The 21,896-nt window shown below is 33.9% G+C and overlaps 2 protein-coding genes, 1 non-coding gene and 1 pseudogene across 6 annotated transcripts; 2 read left to right on the top strand and 2 right to left on the bottom strand.

Annotated features, from left to right (window-relative positions):
* The first annotated feature begins 2,607 nt into the window (after positions 1–2,607).
* Positions 2,608–9,660, top strand: LOC110673100 (leucine--tRNA ligase, chloroplastic/mitochondrial-like; annotated as a pseudogene).
* A 1,402-nt stretch (positions 9,661–11,062) lies between these two features.
* Positions 11,063–15,381, top strand: LOC110673126 (glycosyltransferase BC10). 4 transcript variants are annotated; one of them, XM_021836162.2, is made up of 11 exons: positions 11,063–11,216; positions 11,293–11,570; positions 11,648–11,764; positions 12,047–12,147; positions 12,336–12,407; positions 12,542–12,623; positions 13,400–13,480; positions 13,930–13,971; positions 14,259–14,318; positions 14,432–14,578; positions 14,807–15,381. In XM_021836162.2, exons 2-11 carry the CDS (start codon positions 11,301–11,303, stop codon positions 14,984–14,986), a joined length of 1,152 nt encoding a protein of 383 aa, XP_021691854.2. In that variant the 5' UTR covers positions 11,063–11,216; positions 11,293–11,300; the 3' UTR covers positions 14,987–15,381. The 4 variants fall into 4 exon arrangements, 2 of the variants coding, with proteins under 2 accessions (XP_021691854.2, XP_021691853.2); XR_002498447.2 differs by lacking the exon at positions 11,063–11,216 and having other exon boundaries at positions 11,223–11,570; positions 14,432–14,687; positions 14,807–14,940; XM_021836161.2 differs by lacking the exon at positions 11,063–11,216 and having other exon boundaries at positions 11,223–11,570.
* A 188-nt stretch (positions 15,382–15,569) lies between these two features.
* On the bottom strand, positions 15,570–17,379 carry LOC110673123 (uncharacterized). Its single transcript, XM_021836159.2, has 3 exons — positions 17,104–17,379; positions 16,286–16,309; positions 15,570–16,039 (listed from the first exon to the last, which is right to left on the bottom strand). Exons 1-3 carry the CDS (start codon positions 17,324–17,326, stop codon positions 15,717–15,719), a joined length of 570 nt encoding a protein of 189 aa, XP_021691851.2. The 5' UTR covers positions 17,327–17,379; the 3' UTR covers positions 15,570–15,716.
* A 4,156-nt stretch (positions 17,380–21,535) lies between these two features.
* Positions 21,536–21,642, bottom strand: LOC131176154 (small nucleolar RNA R71). Its single transcript, XR_009146279.1, has one exon. It is a non-coding gene; the product is annotated as a small nucleolar RNA R71 (small nucleolar RNA).
* Between the last annotated feature and the right edge of the window lie 254 nt (positions 21,643–21,896).

Here is a 21,896-nt window from a genome sequence, read left to right as displayed (position 1 = left end):
CTTCATCAAAATATAATGCACACTAGCTCGCTTTACTAACGATGGTATGTACACTGTTAAAAAAAGAAAGCAAAAAACTCAATGGACATTTGATACGAGGAAGTTTAAAAAAAAAAAAAAAAAATCGAAAGTCACAATATACATGGCATAAGATGATAAGAGACAAACTTTTACAAAAATAAAGCCAACTTTTCAACTCTTAATTATTTATCCAAGTTTTTCTATTTTGTTTTTTCTACACTCTGTAGATAAAATACTCATTTAATTTCATAGTTAATAACAATAGTAAAATCTTTTTAAAATTTTAATTTTATAATTTTCCTTATTCTCCTATTCAAACATAATTTTTATTTTTGGTGGAAGACATTCAAACACAATTTGATTGGCAAAAAAAGCATAGGAGCTCTTTAATTTAATTTTGACATACACAATTTCTACTAAAAAATAATGGAAGTTATCTGAGAGAATTGAACTTTGCCTTTGCTACTTGGAACCTTGGCAATTAGCATGGTATATCTTCCTCTCCCTTCCCTAATCATTCATTCATTCAACCAAGAGGAACCTCACAACTAGTGATCTTCACTTTAGGAAGAAGAGAAATCTATTGTTTTCTCAATTCTTTTCTTTTGGAAGCCACACATCCCCTTTTATAATCCATAATACATCAACTAGGGCTTCATTGGCTTCATGTAAATGACATGATTAGCCTTTTGGATATGTATTTGGATTGAGTGAGAAAAAGGTAATTAATGAAAGGTAAAAAAGGATTAAAACGGGAAGAGTAAAAAGTGTTATAATAAAATAATTTCGTGTATGAAAATAGGTGAATTAATGGAAAGGTAAAAAGAGGTAACGCATATTCTTTATGCTTGAAAATATGTGAAGAAATGGTAAATTTAAGAGGTATAAGAAATAAAATAATCATAACTTTCACTTTTCTCCTCGTCCCTATAAGAAAAATTGAGATTTGAGTAATAAGAGAGGATAAGACTTACTTTTGCTTACTTTTACTCTTCTTTAATTCGCCCCTTTCGAATAGGAGTACATAAATTATTTACTCCTCCTTACCTTTATTTACCTCTTATCCACTTTCATCCAAACAAAGTCCAAGTAACTATTAAGTAGTTTTTCACTTGAAAGTTGAAACAAACAAATTATAATTAAATCAAAATCAAAATTTATAAAAAAAATGTAAAGCGTGAAATTCAACCTTAGTTGCCTCTCCAAATTCTCTCCTTTCTCTCTTTCCTTCTTTTCCTTGTAAGCTCTTTGAGATGGCTATCGGTAAATATTTTCACAGGCAGTTGCTCCTTCCCCTTTTCTTTTTTTTGTTTTTTTATATTTATTTTGTATTTTTATTAATAATATCCAGATTTGTATCCTTTTGGAACAAAATTGTCTTTGTCCTTATATTATTTGAGTTTTGTTTCCTTTTTTGTTTTCTTAAATTTATTTTCTTCTCTTTTGTAAGGTTTTGGCATTTTCTCTTTTGCAAGGATTTTGTTGTTTCCTAGAGAATTTTTTTTATCATGAAGTTTTGGCGTTTTGTTTTGTTATTTAGATAGGAGCACAATGATAGTAAGTACAAATTTTGTTCATGAGAAATTAAAATTTAATAATTTTCAAATTGCACTCGTAGAAAAATCATGGAGTTAAATAGTAGATTATTACCAAGTGGAGCGTGTTTTCCTGCCGAATGGCCATTTAGCCAACTCAAATATTCTATTAACACAATTGAGTCATTCAAATCAATATTATTGTTATTATATTTTGATTGACAAAAGAATTCAACAGGCCTAGTAAAGAATCCAAAATATTTTGATTGACAAAAGAAGTTTTAGTCCAAGTGGTTGCGTTGATCACTAGAATGCTTGCTTAAAAATAGGACCAGTTATGATCATGTTTCCATTATTTGTATTGTTGTAGGAGTGTTATCCTACTTGTCAGTTATTTGCTTTATTGTAGGAGTATTATTCTATTTCTCAGTACAGTGATCTGAATTATAGAGAGAAGTTGTTATTTTTCATTATATTTAAACCTTTCAGTAATCAATAAGAGGCAAACAATTTTCAACCAAAATATTTATTGGTTTATTCTCACCACAAGCAGAATATTTTTCTAATTTCTTGTAGCTTTGACCGGGACCTATCACCAGGTCAATTTCATTTTCCCCTCTGTCATTGGGTATTGGCGACTAGCAGTCTAAATGTGGGAAGCTCAAATTCATTATTTTAGCTCTCCGTTGATTTTAGCAATTTAAAAATATGGGGTTTAGTTATAAACAAAGTTTAATTTTGATGGCTATTGCTAATTCTAAAGATTTAGAATTGATGAGCTATTTGCTACTGTGTGTTCTTTTGTCGTTGGCGATTAATGTCTAAATATGGGAAGTCCAATTCATAATTTCTACGCTTCCTTGATTTTAGTAATTGGGTGCCTTTGGGTATAAACAAAGTTTAATTTGGATCGCTATTGCTAATTCTAACCGTTAAGAACAGATGTGCCTGTTCAACTAATCAAAGCTACTAAAAGGAGTGATATAAATCAATTCAAACGGAACTAATGAATTGTGTCATGACGAATGAGGTTTTTGGAATTATTTGTTAGATGAATCTCACAATCAGGTGGGACCAGTATAGTATAGAGAAAGCAGGGTGGGCTCATTTTTCTGTAAGAGAGCAAGTATTTAGTGTATTCTCTATATATCTGATAATTAGCCTTGTTGCAGTGGATCTGGGTACATGTTGGTCATCCGCTTGGATATACTGCCACGGACATTCTTACTAGGTTCAAACGTATGCAGGGTTGCAATGTTTTACATCCAAAGGGATGGGATGCATTTGGTTTGCCTGCTGAGCAATATGCAATTGAGGTATGCCCTGCATTGTTGGTGAAAGTTTTGCACAATCATGATTAAGCATTCTCATTGATAGATGGGTTGCATCATTTGCCCAACAGACAGGAACCCATTCAAAAATCACAACATCAAGGAACATTAACCGCTTCCGACTCCTGGTCAAGTAATGTCCTTACTATTTCTTTTGAACTGATGAAGTAATATTTGTTTCAGGCATGCACAGCAACAAAATGATTTTAAACCATCTTTTAATGCTCTTTCTATTACACCTTTGCACACTTTTAGAGTAACAAGAATGCCACCTGGAGAAACTCCAAGACAACATATGCATATAACTGTCATGTTGCAAAAAGTAACAAGTTGGTGTGATTCTTTCAGAATGTTTGGATATCTGAATATCTTTTCAGCTTAAATCATTAGGATTCTCATATGACTGGGATCGAGAAATTTCTACCGCTGAACCAGAATATTATAAATGGACCGGGTGGATCTTTCTTCAGCTATTGAAGAGAGGATTGGCATATCAGGTGCAGGATTATCTCTAATCCACCATCATATCCTTTCATTTCTTTCTTAAATCTAGATTTGGTGATCTACTAACTATGCATTCAGGCTGAGTTACCGGTCAATTTGTGCCCTGCTCTTGGCACGGTTTTGGCCAATGGGGAGGTGGTAGATGGAGTGAGCGAGCGTGGTGGTCATCCAGTTATAATAAATGTGTGGCATTGTGGTGTTTCATTTGTTAAAATATTTATTTTATTCACATTACCTTTCTTACTTCTTTTTGTTGAATGGTTTTATAATTTTACAGTGTCATTGTTTATTACCAAGCAGCCAATGAGGCAATGGATGCTCAAGATTACTGCTTATGCTGATTGTCTTCTTGAAGACTTAGTTGCTCTTGACTGGCCTGAAAGTGTAAAAGAGATGCAAAGGAACTGGATAGGGAGGTCTGAAGGGGCTGACATGGATTTTCATGTTCTTGATGAGGATGGAAAGTAAAGAGACATAAAAATTACTGTTTATACTACGGGGCCTGATATCATTGTGATCAAGAATTATTTATTTTTCCTTTGATGAAAAATTTGAGGTCATTGCCCCTGGATTAAGAATTATTTATTTTTCCTTCTGTGATGCAGATATTTAGTTGTGGCACCATAGCATTCTTTACTTTCATCATTAGTGTCTCATGCCCAGAGCAGAAGTGTATTCATTTTCTTCCTTTATATATTTTATCCCACTGGCCATGGGCAGTTGGAAAGTGACAAATCTTGATCACGGGTGCAAGAATACAAAGATGTTGCCTCACGTAAGAGTGACCTTGAGAGGACTGAGCTTCAGAAGGAAAAAACTGGGGTCTTCAGTGTCTACTATGCAAGGAATCCGGCGAGTGGGGAATCAGTCTCAATATAGGTTGCAGATTATGTTTTGGGAAGGTGTGTTTGGTTTCACTCGCCTTTTATGGGTTATCTATTGGTTGGTGCATGTATGCTTAGATTGCAACGTTCTTCTATGTGTTGGCTAGATAGTGAAAATGCATTGGCTGACTTGGAATATGATGTAAATCATGTCATAGATCTGCTAACAAAAAGCATTGCAAAAGTATTTATTTGATGTGATTGAATTATATAATTTTTTTAGTGCAGCTCTGGGACTGGAGCAATTATGGCAGTGCCTGCACATGACACTTGTGACTACGACTTTGCCACTAAATATCACATTCCAATTCGCTGGGTTGTGAAGCTAGATGATGAAGGTTCTCATAATTCAGGAATGGCTTATGCAGGTCAAAGCACTATATTGAATTCTTCAAATTCAACACTGGGCCTTGACGTCAATGGCTTTCCTAGCAAAGTCGCAGCTTCCAAAGTCACTGAATGGGCTGAAAAAACTGGGAATGGGAAGAAGAAGGTGTTTTCTACTCTTAATCTTCTTTTACAGGGTGAAGTGGGGAGGATTTTGTTGTGCTTAAACGCATTTGGACTTATGCAGGTGAACTACAAGTTAAGGGATTGGCTTTTTGCACGGCAGTGTTACTGGGAGTGGGGGGAATCTATCCCAGTCGTTTTCTTGGAGGATACCGGTGAGAGTGTTCCACTTTTTGAAACTGATTTGCCCTTTAAATTCCAATAATTGGATGATTTCACTCCCAAAGGGACAGGAGAACCACCACTATCGAAAGTTGTTTCTTGTGCGTGTTTTTCCTAATTATTAGCTTTCTTTTGACTTTTTAACATTCATTGTAATTTGTGCTATTCTAGACCTACTAGTCTTTCCCAGAACTCCTGATATTTTGGTTCATGATTCTGATTTTCTTTATGTAGAGAACAGTGTTTATTTAGTATAATAATTTCTATTCTATAATGTAAACACATTCGATTAATTTTCCAACTGTGAGAACAAATCTTCAGTTATACTTCTCTGATGTCTTTCGGCTTTTTAATTTATTGCTAACTCCAAAGAAAGTCAGTTAAAATTTTGATAAATTAGTAATTTTGCTATGTGTGGTTACTTCCTTGCATAGATCTAAGTGGTTTACTCTCACTGTACTTTTCTTCTTTTTCCCAGCAATATACATATCTTTTTCTTAATTATGTTGTATATTGATGTTATTATGGCTTATTTTCAGGTTAAAACTACTTATCTTTCATCTGGAAAACCTTCCAGAAGAGGAACAAGCACTGTGCCACAATGGACTGGTTCTTGCTGGTAACATATTTATTTCTACCTTAAAATGATTCTTTCTGGGAAGATATTTATTTCTACCTTATAAAGATGATTTTTCTTAGTTCGTAAGGCCCAAAACTTAGGACTGATGTTACCGGCTGGACAGACCATGCTCATATGTCACTTTTCCTTCATCCAATTATTTATGTTTCCTCTCACATTTCTATAGGCCTTGTAACGGAAATATTGAGCTCTGCCATATTTTTTTTCCTTAAAATTTTAAATTTTTAATGTTTTATACAATAAACAGCCATGTATAAAATGACTATTTGCATGGAGTCCACAAAATTTACTGCTTATTTTTGGTATGCTACAATCCAGTGGTTATTATTAGGTGTATGCTCATGCCTTCCTTTCACCTCAAACCAAGTGGAAGCATCAAACATTCTCTTAACCTTCTTCTTCTTTAGAGAGAAAATTAGCAAGGGCATGGAACAGTTAGAAAGGGAATGTAAACTGTCTTTAGTTTGGCATTTTACGCAAACATTAACTGTTATAATTTTAATTTAGTAGTAATTAATTACTGGAAAGAATAGTTGTAGTTCATCCTTCAGTTACTGTCGTTAGGATGAATGTGAAGTGGAATTGAATGGAAGCTTGTCATTTTTTTTTTGCCAGCTTTTTCTAATGATCCAAATGTTGGTCCAATTGTTCTTTGAGATTTGATGTTCTAAGCCTTTTTTTATTTTTTAATTCTCTGGTACTATTTGAGATACATGGACCCAAAAAATTCCAAAGAGTTAGTTGATAAGACAAAAGAATGTAAGTGCTGCTTTTACTAAAGTAAACATATGTTCTTTGCACTTTTATTTCTTTGCTATTTTAAACAATCTTTTCACGTATAGGTATCGGAGTCCAGTTGATGTCTATGTTGATGGTGCTGAACATGCTGTTCTCCACTTACTTTATTCAAGATTCTGGCACAAGGTTTGTATCTGAATCTATTGTGTTTGTAGTAGTTTCTGGACATATGTGAAGATTAGTTGGTTTTATTTTTAATCTATAGTACCAGTTTAGGGCAGTGGGCTACCTACAACCAAATATTTGTTATTCAATTTTATTATTTATTGCCACAAGAAGTATGTATTTCTTACTAAAATTATGTGACCCAGGTTCTTTACGACATTGGTGTTTTGTCAGCGAAAGAGCCATTCAAGTGTGTCATAAACCAAGGAATCATCCTTGGGGAAGTAAGTTATAGTTGTTTGTGCATAGCTAAATAAGAAACATCACATCTCTAATGGCGTGAGTGGCAGGTTCAATATATTGCCTGCAAGGACCCAGATGGAAACTATATGTCTGCAGATTCTGCTAATATGTTAGGTGAACATCAAGAGATAATTCCTGAGGAGAAGGTATTTCTTAATGAGTCAATGTGTTTACCTTCTCTTGTCTTTATACAAGACTGTCTTGATTTGTTCCACTCTTGAATCTTGATTTGTTCCACTTATGAATCAATATGTTCACCTTCTTAGTTTCTAAAAAAATAAAAATTCCATTTCTCTTTGTACAGGTGATGAAATCTGGGGATTCATTTGTGCTGAAAGATGATTGTAATATCCGTTTGATTGCCATGCTCATAAAATGGGTAAAAGTAGGGGAAATGTTGTCAATCCTGATGATGTTGTTTCCAAGTATGGTGCAGACTCTCTTAGGTTATATGAAATGTTCATGGGACCAATTAGGTATGTTATCTTTTTTTTTTTTTTAATTATTATTGTTATTATTATGACAATGAGGGAGGAGCAAGGAGAGATATTTTATAACAAGATTTTGTTCCCCATGCATTATGCTTTTAGAGACTCAAAAACGTGGAGTGCTAGTGGTATTGAAGGTGTATTGATTTTTGGGAAGAACTTGGAGGCTGCTTGTTGGTCCACTTTTACCTAATGGTGTTTTAGGAGATGGGACAGTGACCTTTGATGATGAACCAACTTTTGGGCGACTACATGCTTTACATAAATGCATAGTCAAGCCAAGGTCATATCAAAATCTCTATATTTGCCATCTCTTTCTCTAATTCTCTCTCTATGAGTATCTTATTTGTTCATTTATTTATATTTTCCAATTTGCCCTCCTTTGTCGAGTATTCCATCCATATACTCAATGATCTTAATCCCAATCTATATTCCATCTAGATAACCTCTTATTTTTTATTTTTTATTTTTTCTTTTGGTTGGGGGGTGTCTCTGAAACATAATATATCATTCTGTTATGAACCTTGACTACTTGATTTTGCTTTGCAGGTAACAGAGGAAATTGAAGGGACACGGTTCAACACTGGAATTTCTGCAATGATGGAGTTCATTCATACTGCGTGTAAGGTTTTCCCTTAATTTTTTTTTTCTAAAATCTCCAACTTCCTTGGAGTTCACTAAAATCTTTTGCTCAATGTTATTCTTTCCCGGTTCCCACTCTTTGTCTTTTCGCCCTTTCATGTCTTCTGTTTTGTTTCATGATTCTTGTTTTCAATAAATTACATCTTTTTTTCTTTTTTATTTGGTTCACCTCACATAGCTGAGTAGCTTTGGTTTCGGTTAGGTCACTCAAATTCATTCGCATATGAACCATTTCCAGAGGTAAATGTTTCTCTTTTAACTTGGTAGTATGTTGGATACCTCATTGGCAATTTATTTTATTTTTTTTTCCTTTTAAGTCTTATTTCTCATTGTTCTCTAGTAAACAATTCTATTACGTTGTATCAATGTTTCATGCTATGAAATGCTGCAGTGCTTTGAATTCTATGTGATAGCCCTTTAGGACAATATTATAATCTGTCTTTTGTGTGTTACTTATTTTCCCATAAAAAAAATATTAATATGTGTTGTACAACACCATTTGATTTGCAATTAGTGCATCATCCTTCAATGCCTGGTCTGTGGAAAACATCCTAAGATTAGTCATCAAAACATTCTCATTTTAGGGTGAGAAACCCTTCGTCTAGATTAATAAAAAGGAAGAAAGGGGGAAAATAGTGGCAGAATGATGATGACAGATATAATTGTGTTCTTTTCTTATTACCCACCAATTAATACTATTCCTTGTGAATTGTTCTTTATAGTTTTGGAATTAAGCTGAATGATAAATAGTTAACACTTGTATTGGTCTTTTCTAGGCTGCGAACCCACCCCCCCCCCCCCCCCCCTCAAACCAAAAAAAAAAAAAAAAATCTGACTACTAATCTTGTTAAGTTATTCCAATTTCTGGCTAATCCTGCTTACTTGAAGGACACTTCTATAGTCCTACCAGTTCAGATAAATGGCAAGACACAGGGTACCATACAGGTTGAAGAACGATGTTCAGAGGAGGATGCTTTCAGATTTACTTCACGGGATGAGAAACTTTCCAAATATCTGGATGGAAAATCTATCAAGAAACGAATATTTGTTCCAGGAAAAGTTTAAACGTTATTTTGGGCCTTGAAAATATTAAGGCAGGTATCCAATAGTCCATTTGATCTCATGTTGGAAATGGGCCTGCAATTCATTTTAAATTGGAAGAATCAACTATGAGTTCAAGTACTATTAACAGTGATCATTGGCATCTTTGCTTCCAATGGAAAGCAATTCTTTAGGAGACGCAAGTATGCAGTACAAGGCTATGAGCTCAAACAAAGTTTGGCTGAATTTGATTGCCACAGCTTCCGTACTAATTCTACACTAGCGCATTTAATGTAACTGCATCCAGAGGATGGCTTCATTCGAGACAGAAGAGTGAGAGTGGCAGCAGAAATACCTCCCTGTCCCCAGTTCCCACTACTACTTTGCCTCAAGGGATTTACAGTTTGATGTCCAGTCAGCAGTAACAGTTAACATTTATTTTTTGAGTGGATATCATGATGTGCAAGAAATTCATGCATTTGATTGAGAAATTTACCCTGTATATCATATCTAATTTGGATAATGCATTGCTGTGGCAAATAAAAGGAGCAGTCAGGAAAGCAGGCTAACAAACTCCAGAGGCAGAACTGTGTGAATTAGATTAGGCCTCAGTATCTATTAATGATGTAAATTCTATGTCTTAAGCCGTAGGAATAGAATCTAATTTGCATAATTAGTAAGAGGATTCAGGATTGAGTTGCTGTTGACCTTCGTGTGTGCGTGTGTGTGTGTTCTATTTCTAATAAAAACAAATAAATAAAATACAAATGTGAGTCAGAGACACTGGCAAACCCAGTTACCTTCCTATAGCTAAGCTTTGCAACCTTCTGATTGAGCTGCTTTATTTGCGTCTCCGCTGACATGCTTGATTTCACATGAAAAGAAATGGTGTGGTAAACTCTTAATAGTTCCCACCATTGCATGAATTTCCCAGAGCCTAATGGAGGGGAAACTGTTCACTGCATGAACAAAATTAGCAGAATCAGACAGCAATTATATGGGATCTGCCCCTGCTTCTAGCGAGACGCATAACCATTGCTTCTCCAACCAACAAAGAAGAGCAATGGAAATTCTTAGTGACATCATCTACAACCCTCCCTTCCGAGTCTCTGGAAAGCAAAAGCAAAAGCAAAAATAATTAAAAATTAGGTTGACGGCAAACGAAAAGCCTTTCTTCCAGATATTCATCATACGACGTCGTTTAAGATATTCTATATTTTAATACATAACTACATGGGACCTACCTTTGCCCATGCCTTATTAAGAGCCTGTTTGGTTTAATCATTGAATACGATCGATAGCATTAGTGATATTTATTACCGTTAGGTGATAGTGATAATCGATAGTGATGATAAATTTTTATGTTAAGTGTTTGGTAAAATTATATTTAGCTGTTGTTGTTGATATGTGAAATGACTAATAAGGGTATATATCATATAATTTATTTAATTTTTAAATAAATATAAAATTATAAATTTATTACATTATATTATTTATTTTAATATTAAATTAAATATATAATTATTAAATTAATATATTATATTATTTAAATAAATATATAATTATTAATATATTATATTATATCATTTATTTTATTATTGAAATAAGAAAATAATTATTTTTTAAGATGATTAAATAATTTTAAAAATATAGATAAAATAATAAAATAATTATTATTGTTAATAGAAAAATTTATAATTAATTTTAAGTTGTTAGATATAAATAAATATTTTATATTTTATATTATTAATAAAAAATATTTTAACAAAGTTAAAATATGTTAATTAAAATGTTAAAATTACAAACAAAAAAAATATTAATAATATTAATTTTCAAGTTAAATAAAAAAGGATAATATGGTCAAAATAAAAAATAAAACCAAATCAACTATCAGCTGATGGGAAACAGTAGAGCTGATACAAACTGCAGCTGATGGGTATCATATCAGTTGTCCATCAGCTATCAGCTCTATTTTTTTAAACTTGTCAAACACTATAATTTACCTGTTTGGATATCCATCAGCTATCAGCTGTACCCAACAGGTAAACCAAACACCCCATAAATTAGTTTTAACGGAGGTTGCAGCCGCATAACGGTTTGACGTTAAACGGTTACGTTTTAATTGTTTTTGGCAATTTTTCTTTCTTCCTTTCGCTTCGACAGGAAAAGACTAGAAAAGCCGACACTGATTAGCATTATACAGCTCTCTTTCCATGTTATGGGCTCTAACCATCAATTTCATCTCCTTCAATGTACTCTCTCTAGAGTTTACGATTTTTGTCATTCCTTTTTCTTTGTTTAATGCGGTAACCAGAATGTCAATTGCAGGAAGAACGATGTCAAAGAAGGCCTCCACGGTACCAACACCCCACGTTATCTGGTTCGGTTGGAAACTTGTTATCATCCTTTCCGTCTCCCTCTCTGTCTTCGCTATTCTTAGACTTCACTTCAATTCCGATTTCTCGTCCCCTGTTTCTTCCATTTATGGCTCGAGATCTCGAATTTCTCGCGGTAGCTTCCACTTCGTCGGCCCTCCTAAGATAGCCTTCCTTTTCCTCGTTCGCAAAGAGCTTCCTCTTGATTTTCTCTGGGGCAGCTTCTTCGAGGTAGTAATTCTTCTATCTTCTCTTCTTTTCTGAAATTTGTTTCCTCGGAAAATGATCGGAATGAGGTGGTTTTGCAGAATGCTGAAGTGGCAAATTTCTCAATTTTTATACACTCGGCACCGGGGTTTGAGTTCGACGAGTCCACGACTCGGTCACATTTTTTCTACGGTCGGCAATTGAAGAATAGCATCCAGGTATTATCGATGACGATGGCTAACAGCAAGCACACACTGATTTTATTTATTTCCTTTTTTCTTCTTTCATTCTACCTGTTAGGTAGCAAAATAAATATGAAATGATTAATTTTGATTTTTCTCTTAATTGCCAAATGAATAGCCAACCCAAAGTTCAATCGCCACCTTAAAAATCAATATTTAAGTTATATGATACTGCAGTCTTAGGTTCAATTTGGTTAAAGATTTAGTTTATTTAAATACTGGAGAATTGAATTATTGGAGAATAATCTTGTTTTGCAGGTAGTATGGGGAGAGTCGAGTATGATCGAAGCAGAGAGGTTGTTACTCTCAGCTGCCTTAGATGATCCGGCAAATCAAAGATTTGTTCTTCTCTCAGACAGGTCGGTTGGTGGTGTCTTTCGCAATTTAACCAATTAATTTGTTACTTTTTTATGGGGTTGGCCTTCAGGAGAAGTTTGGCTTAGAAGTTTATTTATTTGATATTCTTACTCTAGGGGGTGTATTGGCAGATTTCACATGGCAACGGTTTATATATAAATTTTTTCCCCTTTTCTCCTCTCTGTTGCAGCTGCGTCCCCCTGTACAACTTTAGCTACATATACAGCTACTTGATGGCTTCTCCTAGGAGTTTTGTTGACAGGTAGATGGAGGCTCTGATTCTTGAGGTGCCAAGCACAGGATTGTATTGAACTTTCAGCATTTTTTACCTTTTTGTCATAATATTTGAAGAAGTTATAAAGCTATGATATTCAGCCAGTTGTTTTTGTGTTGTAGCTTTGTTGATACAAAAGAAGAGCGCTACAACCAGAAGATGTCGCCCATCATAAGAAAACACAAATGGAGAAAAGGATCCCAGGTTAACTCTATTGTACTTTGACTTAATGTAAATTAATTATACAGGCTATTACTTGAATTCTGACTTGATTATTTGGAAAATTTTGTGTAAATTGATATTTTAGAGAACCTGTAGTTTGGCATGGAATTAGGTGATACAAAAGCTACCTTCTTATAAAGTCATCTTACATGGAATTTGCAACACCAGAACCGCAGTGATGTCATTTGACAATATTCTGGTTCAGTGATGCTTTAGTGTCAGCTTTGTAGGATAAGGAAACACAGCCTCAGTATCCTAGATCAATTCATCTTCATAGAAGTATAAACCAATAAAAAACATGAAGAGCCAAGATGGCATTTTGTTGGAACTCAAACTGACCTTGCATCATATCGATTTTGATCTGATCTAGATTTGAATTCATAAATGTGATTAGATGAGGAATTTTTATCCATTTGCAAAGGTTGTTGCTGTTGTTTGAAATCTTTCCAAGATTTCAGCTTATTTGTTGATACTTCATGTGATTGAAAGCTTGACTAGCTAATTTAGAGCATCACTGAATATGTTGCATGCGATGTTGAAGCTGGATGAGCTATCATTATCTCATTCCTGAGTATACACTTAATTGATTCTATCTTGCTATGATGTCCTGGAAAGATTGTTTATGCCTTAGCAGTTAGTACTAAAAAAATTGCATACTTTGCTCTTGTATTGACATTGTAGCTGTCATAGGGATATTTCTGTCATCACTTATATACCTAATGTATCCTGTAAGTCGAAATTTGATTTTGTAATTTCAGTGGATCACCTTAGTCAGAACCCATGCGGAAGTCATTGTAGATGATGAGGTTATATTTCCAGTCTTTCAGAAGCATTGCAAGGTACTTAGTTGAGCCGTTCCATGTAAAACTGTAACCTTATTTTTGGATATTTTCAATTTACTCTCCAATTTTATTGTCCATGCAAGACTGCTCTATCTAAAAATTTTTTAGCTATGCAGGAACGTGATTGCTACATTCATGAATGGAGCATTCATGTTCTTAAAACTTCCAGTGATGGCATTTCTTTATGAATTTAATATAGGAAACCTAATACCTTTTCTTCTTAGGTGGTTTAAATATTTTGCCTAATAGTAAGTATTAAACTGGATCCTATTTAATTTTGCTTGAGTGACATTCAAATGACTTTCCGGATGTATTATACTTTTCCTTGTTATAAACAATGTCAATTTGTAACAGACAATTTAATTGCAGGGAACCACTGTCTATAAATGATGTGAAATTTGTTTTGCCTATATAATAGCTTACTCATTGCATTTTTCACTTTGCAGCGGGCGCCACCTCCAGATGCCAGCAAGGGAAAGCTGAATCCAGTAAGTCATATTTGAGAACTGATTTGTATCTGAAAGAAGAATTGCTTTATGAACTTCAGACAGATTAATGATTTTTGTACTGAGTTTAGTTTATAGGCTTGCCTGCTTATCATTTTATGGCAATTGACATTGTTTTTACTCTGATGAACTCTCTCATTGCCAGCGTTCATATATATGTCTCAATACATTTTGATAATCAATGTAATACAACAGTTTATCACCCCTGTTTGTCTGCATTTGTGCCATCCAGATGTTACTGCTGACTTGAGCTTAATTACCAAATGCAGAAACTTAAAAAGCAGAATAATTGTATTCCTGACGAACACTATGTGCAGACATTGCTTTCGGTAAGCAACATTGTGATTAATTTTGACACTTAATTGAAGCAAAGGATTTGATTGTCAACGATATAATTAGTGACAAACTTTTCTTATCCAAATTTCAAATTTTAATTTGTTAGATGGCTGATCTGGAAGGTGAACTTGAAAGAAGAACCCTGACCTATACTGTATGGAATCAATCTGCAACAAAAATGGAGAGTAAAGGTTGGCATCCCATCACATTCACCTATGCAAACGCAGGCCCTCAAAAGATAAGGGAAATAAAGGTAGTATTACTTTGTTGCATTTCTACCGTTAGTTTATTGGCATAGCAGGTGGGCTTGCACCCAGGCATGGCTGTAATTGGTCTTCTTTTATTGCCTAAGCATTGTTATTGTGAGTGGTACATTTGTTTATTCGGGAGGGGTGGTACTATCATCATTGCTGTCCATGTACGGGAGTTCTGTTGCAATGACCTAATCGTTCGTTTTTTTTTTTTGGGCTTAATTTAACAGGACATCAACCACGTATATTATGAGAGTGAGTACCGGACAGAGTGGTGTCGCAGTTACGCAACATCTGTTCCCTGTTTTTTATTTGCAAGGAAGTTCTCTCGGGGAGCTGCCATGCGCCTTTTGAGCGAGGGAGTAGTTGGTCCCTTTGATGCCTCAGCACTATTAGCTACGTCCACCTGATCTGCAATAGCCACACCTTTTCTAATAGCAATCTTAACTGTCAACTGACCCACTTGAAAATGTTGATTGGGGCAGCAAAGGATCCCCCACACCCATTATACAGTCGTAAACATAGAATACATACATATACATGATGAATATGAGAGGGTGTTGTCCCAACAGTGGCTTATGTATTAATTCCGAAGAAAAATGAGTTGGAACATCAGGACATTCATTATAAGGTTTCGATACAATCATTACGTCCAGCATTAGTTGTCCTGATTCCTTAAGCAGACGAGTAGAATTTTATAATTGTAGCACTCTAATCTTTACAGCATCCTTTTATAAAAGCTGGGAAAATATTCCCTCATCTGTTCTTTCAGTGATGTCTAATATAAGATTTTCTCTTTTCTCAAGTTTTATAGTTGTATTGAGTTTGTTTTTATCATTTATATTTTGGGAATTACTTGCATCGCGGGGTTAACGAAAGTTTGCAATTTTAATTCAATGGCACTATTATCGTTTATACTTTCTAAGACTGCAAGGTTTAAAGCTAGAAAAAAAAAAAAAAAAAAAAAAGAGAAAGAAAGAAAGAAGCAGCAGCAGCAGCAAGGCCTCATTCTGCCACTTAACAAAAGTAATATACCAATACATTGCAAATAAATGGTTCAGAGCAAAATTGAGCAAAAAAATTAATTGGCTGGCCTTGATAGAGAGCAGAAAAAAGAGGACGAAGACAAAAATTTGTCATTTAAAAAAAAAGAGCCCTTGCAGTGCCTTCTTTCCATCCTCTCTGAAGAGCTCTTAGTTCCCACATTGCACTAAGCTTCCTCTGTGCTTCTAATGCGGCTTCAGCTCTTTCTCTCGCCCCCTCGCAAGTCTCCATCCCTGCATTGCACTTGTCTGCCTCCTTCTGATACTGGGATGCCATTTTCTTAGCTTCCAACAATGCTACATCTGCACGATGTTGCGTTTTCAAAGCTTCTGCCTCTTTCAGCCTCAGTTCCTCTGATAACAGATCTGTAAAGCTTTTCTCCATCTCCTCACTTACCTCAGGATCATGCTTCATACAGTCTACAAAGGTACCAAGAGAAGAACAGAAAATGCCACAACTAAAAAAATTGTGTAACATTCTAAAGACTATATCTACCACTGCACAGTTTCATTTTGGCCAAAGTGTTGAGCTCAAGCAGAGTGACATTAATTTTACAGTTCCATCATATCAAAATCTATAGCATTTCTAACCCCCAAAAAAAAAAGGGACACATAAGATATCATCAGAAGTATAAGAGCGGTAGTTATAATAATTAATAAACTAACCTGTAAAAGAACTGTTGCTCAAACCTGAGAAAACAGATAGAGTAACCACATCAGCTTCCAGTGCAATGAACAACAAGATTTATACTCCAGGATTAATGATAGCTAACACAACAAAAGGAGAAATTATTATGTAGGCCCTACATTGGAGTGTGGTCAGGTCCTCTCACATAACGGCAGGACTGAAATGACAATGTATGTTCAAGGTTGGACGTTTCTGGTAATGTTTATTTAATACTAACAGATGAGTTAAAATTATGGCATAGAACTAGAGACACATGATCTAAACAATACTATATTAACATAAACTGACCTCCTGGAGAAGTTCTACTTATCAAGATCTTCCAAATTCTTTTTTCAGAGCTCTGAAAAGTTGACAATTATGAAAGTTCTCGCTTGGATAAATAGAAAGCATCACTAGTTCACTATCACCGTGATATTTAACACTTTCCCTTGTTTTAATCTCTACAACTAAATTGCTTGCCAATGCCAAATAGGAAATGGTAAGCTTGAAATTTAAATGAACCAAAAACACTGCTGAGGAGTCGATCTCGCAATAAGGAATTAGTGCAAGATCATTACTTTTAGTATAACAAATTAACAATAACTAAAAGCCCCATTACACAATAACTAAAGGCCCCATTTCCCAACTGCATGATCTATCATAAATATGCTCAATAGTGCTCCATATATGAATCAGTCTTAAGATAAGTGTTATTACGACTAAAATAAAAACATCCCATTCACCGCTAGAGATGCATCATATAGATGTATAGAGAGAGAGAGAGAGAGAGAGAGAGAGAGAGGGAGGGAGGGAGTACCGTCAGTGAGAGAGAGGAGGGGTTGCGAAGAACAATCGCAGGGGCAGGGACGGCAATTCAAGGAAGAAGAAGAAGAAGAAAAAGAAGAAGAAGACCGAAGAGCGTCTACTAAAATATCAGAGAGGTGCCAGTAAAGAGGAGGGCCCACAATGTACACTGCAAGGCATAGTCCCATCATAGCCATCGCCGCCTTCAAAGCCTTTTGTTGTCCTCTCGTAGTCATCTCTTGTGTGTGCGTGTGTTTCTGATGCAAATGTGTTATCAGAAACTGCACTTGTTTGATCAGAGCCTTCATTTCGTCCTTCTGTTTCCGTGTTCCCTAATGGTGCCACGTAAGCTATAATGTCGGCTACGTGTACTGTCAATCAATAGATCTGAACATGTACTTCGAACGAATTTCTCTGTCAAACAAAATCTATAAATAACAAATGAAAAAAAAAATCAAATTTTGAGTTAAATAAGGAAAAATATTTTAATTAATTGCCAAATAAATGTAATTTTTTTAAAAAAATTAAAATATCATATTCTATTTTTAATAATAAAATATTAAAAATAATAATTTAATATTAAATAATTTTTATTTATTATGCCCTTTAATTTTTTTTTAAATTTTATTTTAATTAAAAATAATAAACAATTTTTATTTTTTAAAAAATTAAAAAAATAATATTTTTTTAGATGGCCTTAAATTTGGCCAAAAATTTAATTTTGAACATACAGTCTTTTATCCATAATAAATTTTCAACTATCAAGTTTTAACCATTTTAACTTCCAACAAGGTTAATAAAACTATTAGTGCGTTGAAGAAGCCAAATCCTTTTTCCTCGATATGTATAACACCATTATTGAATTTTAACATTTCTTGCAAATCGTTCAATGCCTCGTCTACACAAAACCTGAAGTCATTTGCGTTCACAAAATGGCGTTCGTATTTCAGTAACTCCAAAATTCTTAATCAGGCCACCTTTAATTGATCAAGTCAATGTACTGCAGCTTTTTAAAGACTTCTGTACGCCCACTAATGCATTATGATAATTCCCCGATGCATCAAAAATTAAATTAATTAAAATTATTAATAATAAAATATTTTTTTATAATAAATAGTAATTCAAGTTGAACTCTAGAGATTAAGTTATTAAATTTTATATACTTGTATAATAGAAAAAAAAATAAAGATTGGAGGAAAGGTTGTAACACTAAATTAAAAGAAATCAAGTTCAGAAATCAAAGAACTAAATTTAAATGTGAAAATTTTCAATTTAAATAAATTTTAGTCCAAGATGATTCGCATTCTAATGCATGACTCGATCATAGACAAAAGAAATATAATTATCTCTTATTAAATAATTAACGTAGATTCATCAAACAGCGAGGTAAAACCCCTAACTTCCCTATACTCATCAATTCGAGCCCAGCACTCTTGTTAACTCTAATTATTAACTGAATTGGTATTAAGTAATCCTCATCAAATTAATAACTGATATAAGAATAGAAAGTAGTTAAGCTGAACAACGATTTATAAAACATAAATCATTTAATTTACCCTATTGTTTCCTTAGGTTATTATCGAAAACTTGGATCATAATCAATAAAACCTAATTGTTACTCACATTCAATCTTATACAACAATTACGGATTATGAAAATGAACTAGCAATTGATCGCATTAAACAATTAACTAATAGGCCTTTTTAATAAATCATTCAATAGATGAAAAACAAGAAAATCAAGAAACAATAGATATTCAAAAAAACATAAATTTAATTAAGAACCTAGTCTCACAAATCATGCATAAGAACTAGAATCCCTTGAACTGAATTAAGAAACTTAACCGCTCATGGCTTACAGAAAAATAAAGAAATAATGAAGAAATCTAAAACTATGGATGTGAATGGAGAATGAAGGTGTTTTTGATGTCGAGAGGCTGTTGAATGGATGTATTTCGGCTGTTGCCCAAAGATGGTCTTTATAATAAAAAACCTAATCCCAAAGATAAAAACCAAACTTGAAAAATTTTTGAAATTCAAAAAGATAGATTTTCTACTCTGCAATCATAGTGATGCATGCATTTTAGATCATCATTTAGGAGTAATTTTTGCACATAATTTACCCTTGTTCATAGCTATTATTATAGATAATAGTATATATTTAGTCAATTTTATAATTTTCACACTTCTTAGTTTAATTTTTGGAATTTATTTGTTTTGTAGGGTAAATTTGGAGAAATTTGATGTATTTTGATCAGAGTAGCCAATTGGAGGAGATTAAAGTCGAATTGCAAAAAAATTTGAAGTTGAGTAAAATGGTGAGAGCGACACAACTCGCAAAGACAACCGAATTAGCTTATGTCGCAGGTTGTGTCGATCGTCAGATATTCACGCCGAGAGCGACACAACCCGCGACACAACTGACTCGGCTTATGTCATTTTTACTGGAATTTATTGACGTGGCATTTCCGTTACTCCAGCTTTTTACCTCACTTTCTCTGGAACCTTCCCCCTTTTACCCATTCTAGGGCAGACCCTTAGCCTATATAAAGACCCATTTTATCATTTTCTTTCCATAGAGAGCAAGGGAGGCATTTTTGGCAAGATTAGAAAGAGAGAAGGGAGCACTTTCTGCATTTCTTTTTCCAGCAGCAGCAAGGATCACGTTTCTGCACTTTTCTGCAGAGATCCTTCTGCAATTTGCTGGGTTTTTCTACCCCTTTTAGCTTACATTTCCATTATTTCTTCATTTCTTCATTTGGGTTTGTCTTTAAACAATGATTTGTGAGTAGTAGATTGAGATTCTAGAGATGGGTTTGTAAATATTGATTTGTATTGTGGTTTTGAACTGATTTAGCCATTTAAATGGGATTTGTTATATTTTGATTTATTGCTTGTGTGCTTATTGCCTTGCTTGATGAATGGGTCCTCATTAAGTTAAGTTTTAATCCTTAATAGATGGACTGAAAAGTGAATATTGGGGATGGATAATCTTGCAATAAACTTTATTTTCTTGGTGTTAGAAATAAGCTAAGAAGATTAAGGGGAACTTTCCAAAAATCAATTAGAGCTTTAAATGGGTTTTTGTTAGGTTTGAAATACCGTGAAAACAAAGTTTGATTTAATGAAAACCAATTTTGAGATGCTTGAAAAAGGTTTCAAAAATTTAAGAATTGATTTCCCTCAAAATTGCAATTCTCATGTGTTTGGCTAAATTAGGGATAAACCACATGCAAACAATATTGAAAATCCAATCTCTAGAATCAATTTAATTTTCATTGAATTTAGATTTAAATCCTCCAAATCTCATAAATAGCAATTTCAATTTAAATCCAATATCTAGAATTACTTTATTTTTTTTTTTAGATTTAATTCTTCTTAATTTCATAAATAGAAATTTCAAATTAATTTTTGGTAATCTAGTCTAATTAATTTTAGTTAATTGTTTGATTTAGCATTAATTCCTTAAATACCAATTTTAATTCCAAATTTCATTTTACATCTTTAATTTTTGTCTTAATTTTAATTTTTTTAGATTTTATTTTTAATATCTTTTAATTTTTGTCATTCTAATTAGCTTATACTTTTATTTCCAATTTAAGCACAATTCCCTGTGGGATCGATATCATTTTTTTTAAAACTATACTACTGTGACCCGTGCACTTGCGGATACACAACACAGTTATCAAGTTTTTGGCGCCGTTGCCGGGGAATTGTTTGTTTTTAAGTTGGATTTTAATTGTTTTAAGCTAATTAGAATTTTTATTTTCTTTTATTTTCACTATTGTTCCTTGTGTTTTTCAGGTACTTTTCTTGTTTATGAGACGATCGAAAAGCACAAGTGATACTGAATTGTTGTTCAATCCTGAAATTGAAAAATTCTGTCGAGCCAACAAAAAGGAATACAAAAAAAGAAAAGAAGCAGAAAAAGAAGAACAACAAATATTTGAGCAAGAGGAGACAATCGAAAATATGGAGAATCAAAATAGAGCTATTGGTGGAGATAATGGAGGAAACGAGCAAAACGGGCAAAATGCTAATCAAAATGATCCTCAAAGAAGATCCATGTTAGATTATGCTTTTCCTAGATGTACTGATGTGAGAGATAACAGACCTATTATTGGAGCTAATCAATTTGAATTAAAAACTGGTCTTATTCAAATGGTTCAGAATTCACAATTTGGAGGTAGCCCACTTGAAAATCCTCATTCTCATTTGAAGAAATTTTTGATGATATATGGTACACAAAGACAACCTGGAGTTTCTGATGAAGTTATTCGGCTCACCTTATTTCCATTCTCTCTTCGGGATTCAGCATTGGAGTGGTATGATTCACTTCCACAAGCTATTATAGCTACTTGGGAGCAGCTATCTCAAGCTTTTCTATCTCAATTTTTCCTATCTCAAGCTTTTCTATCTCAATTTTTCCCACCTGGGAAAACTACTCATTTGAGGAATTTGATGGTAGCTTTTAAACCAAGGGATGATGAAACTTTGTATGAATCTTGGATGAGATTTAAGGAGCTTGAAAGGCAATGTCCTCATCATGAAATACCGAAATGGATGATTGTTCAGAATTTCTACACCAGAGTTACTCCAGCCATAAGAAACACAATTGATTCACAAGCAGGAGGAGATTTCATGAGAATGACAAGTGAAGAATGCTATGATCTATTAGAGAATATTGCTCATAATACCCATTTATGGGGAAATCCTAGAGCACTTGAGCCGAAGAAAGCTGGGATCTATGAACTAGACTCAGTTAGCTACATGAATGCAAGATTTGATCAGTTGACTCAGCTTCTTA

The sequence above is a fragment of the Hevea brasiliensis genome, chromosome 18 (genome assembly GCF_030052815.1).
Source record: "Hevea brasiliensis isolate MT/VB/25A 57/8 chromosome 18, ASM3005281v1, whole genome shotgun sequence".
Classification (NCBI taxonomy): domain Eukaryota; kingdom Viridiplantae; phylum Streptophyta; class Magnoliopsida; order Malpighiales; family Euphorbiaceae; genus Hevea; species Hevea brasiliensis.
Note: the sequence above shows the minus strand (reverse complement) of the source record. Positions and strands in the feature narration are given on the sequence as shown.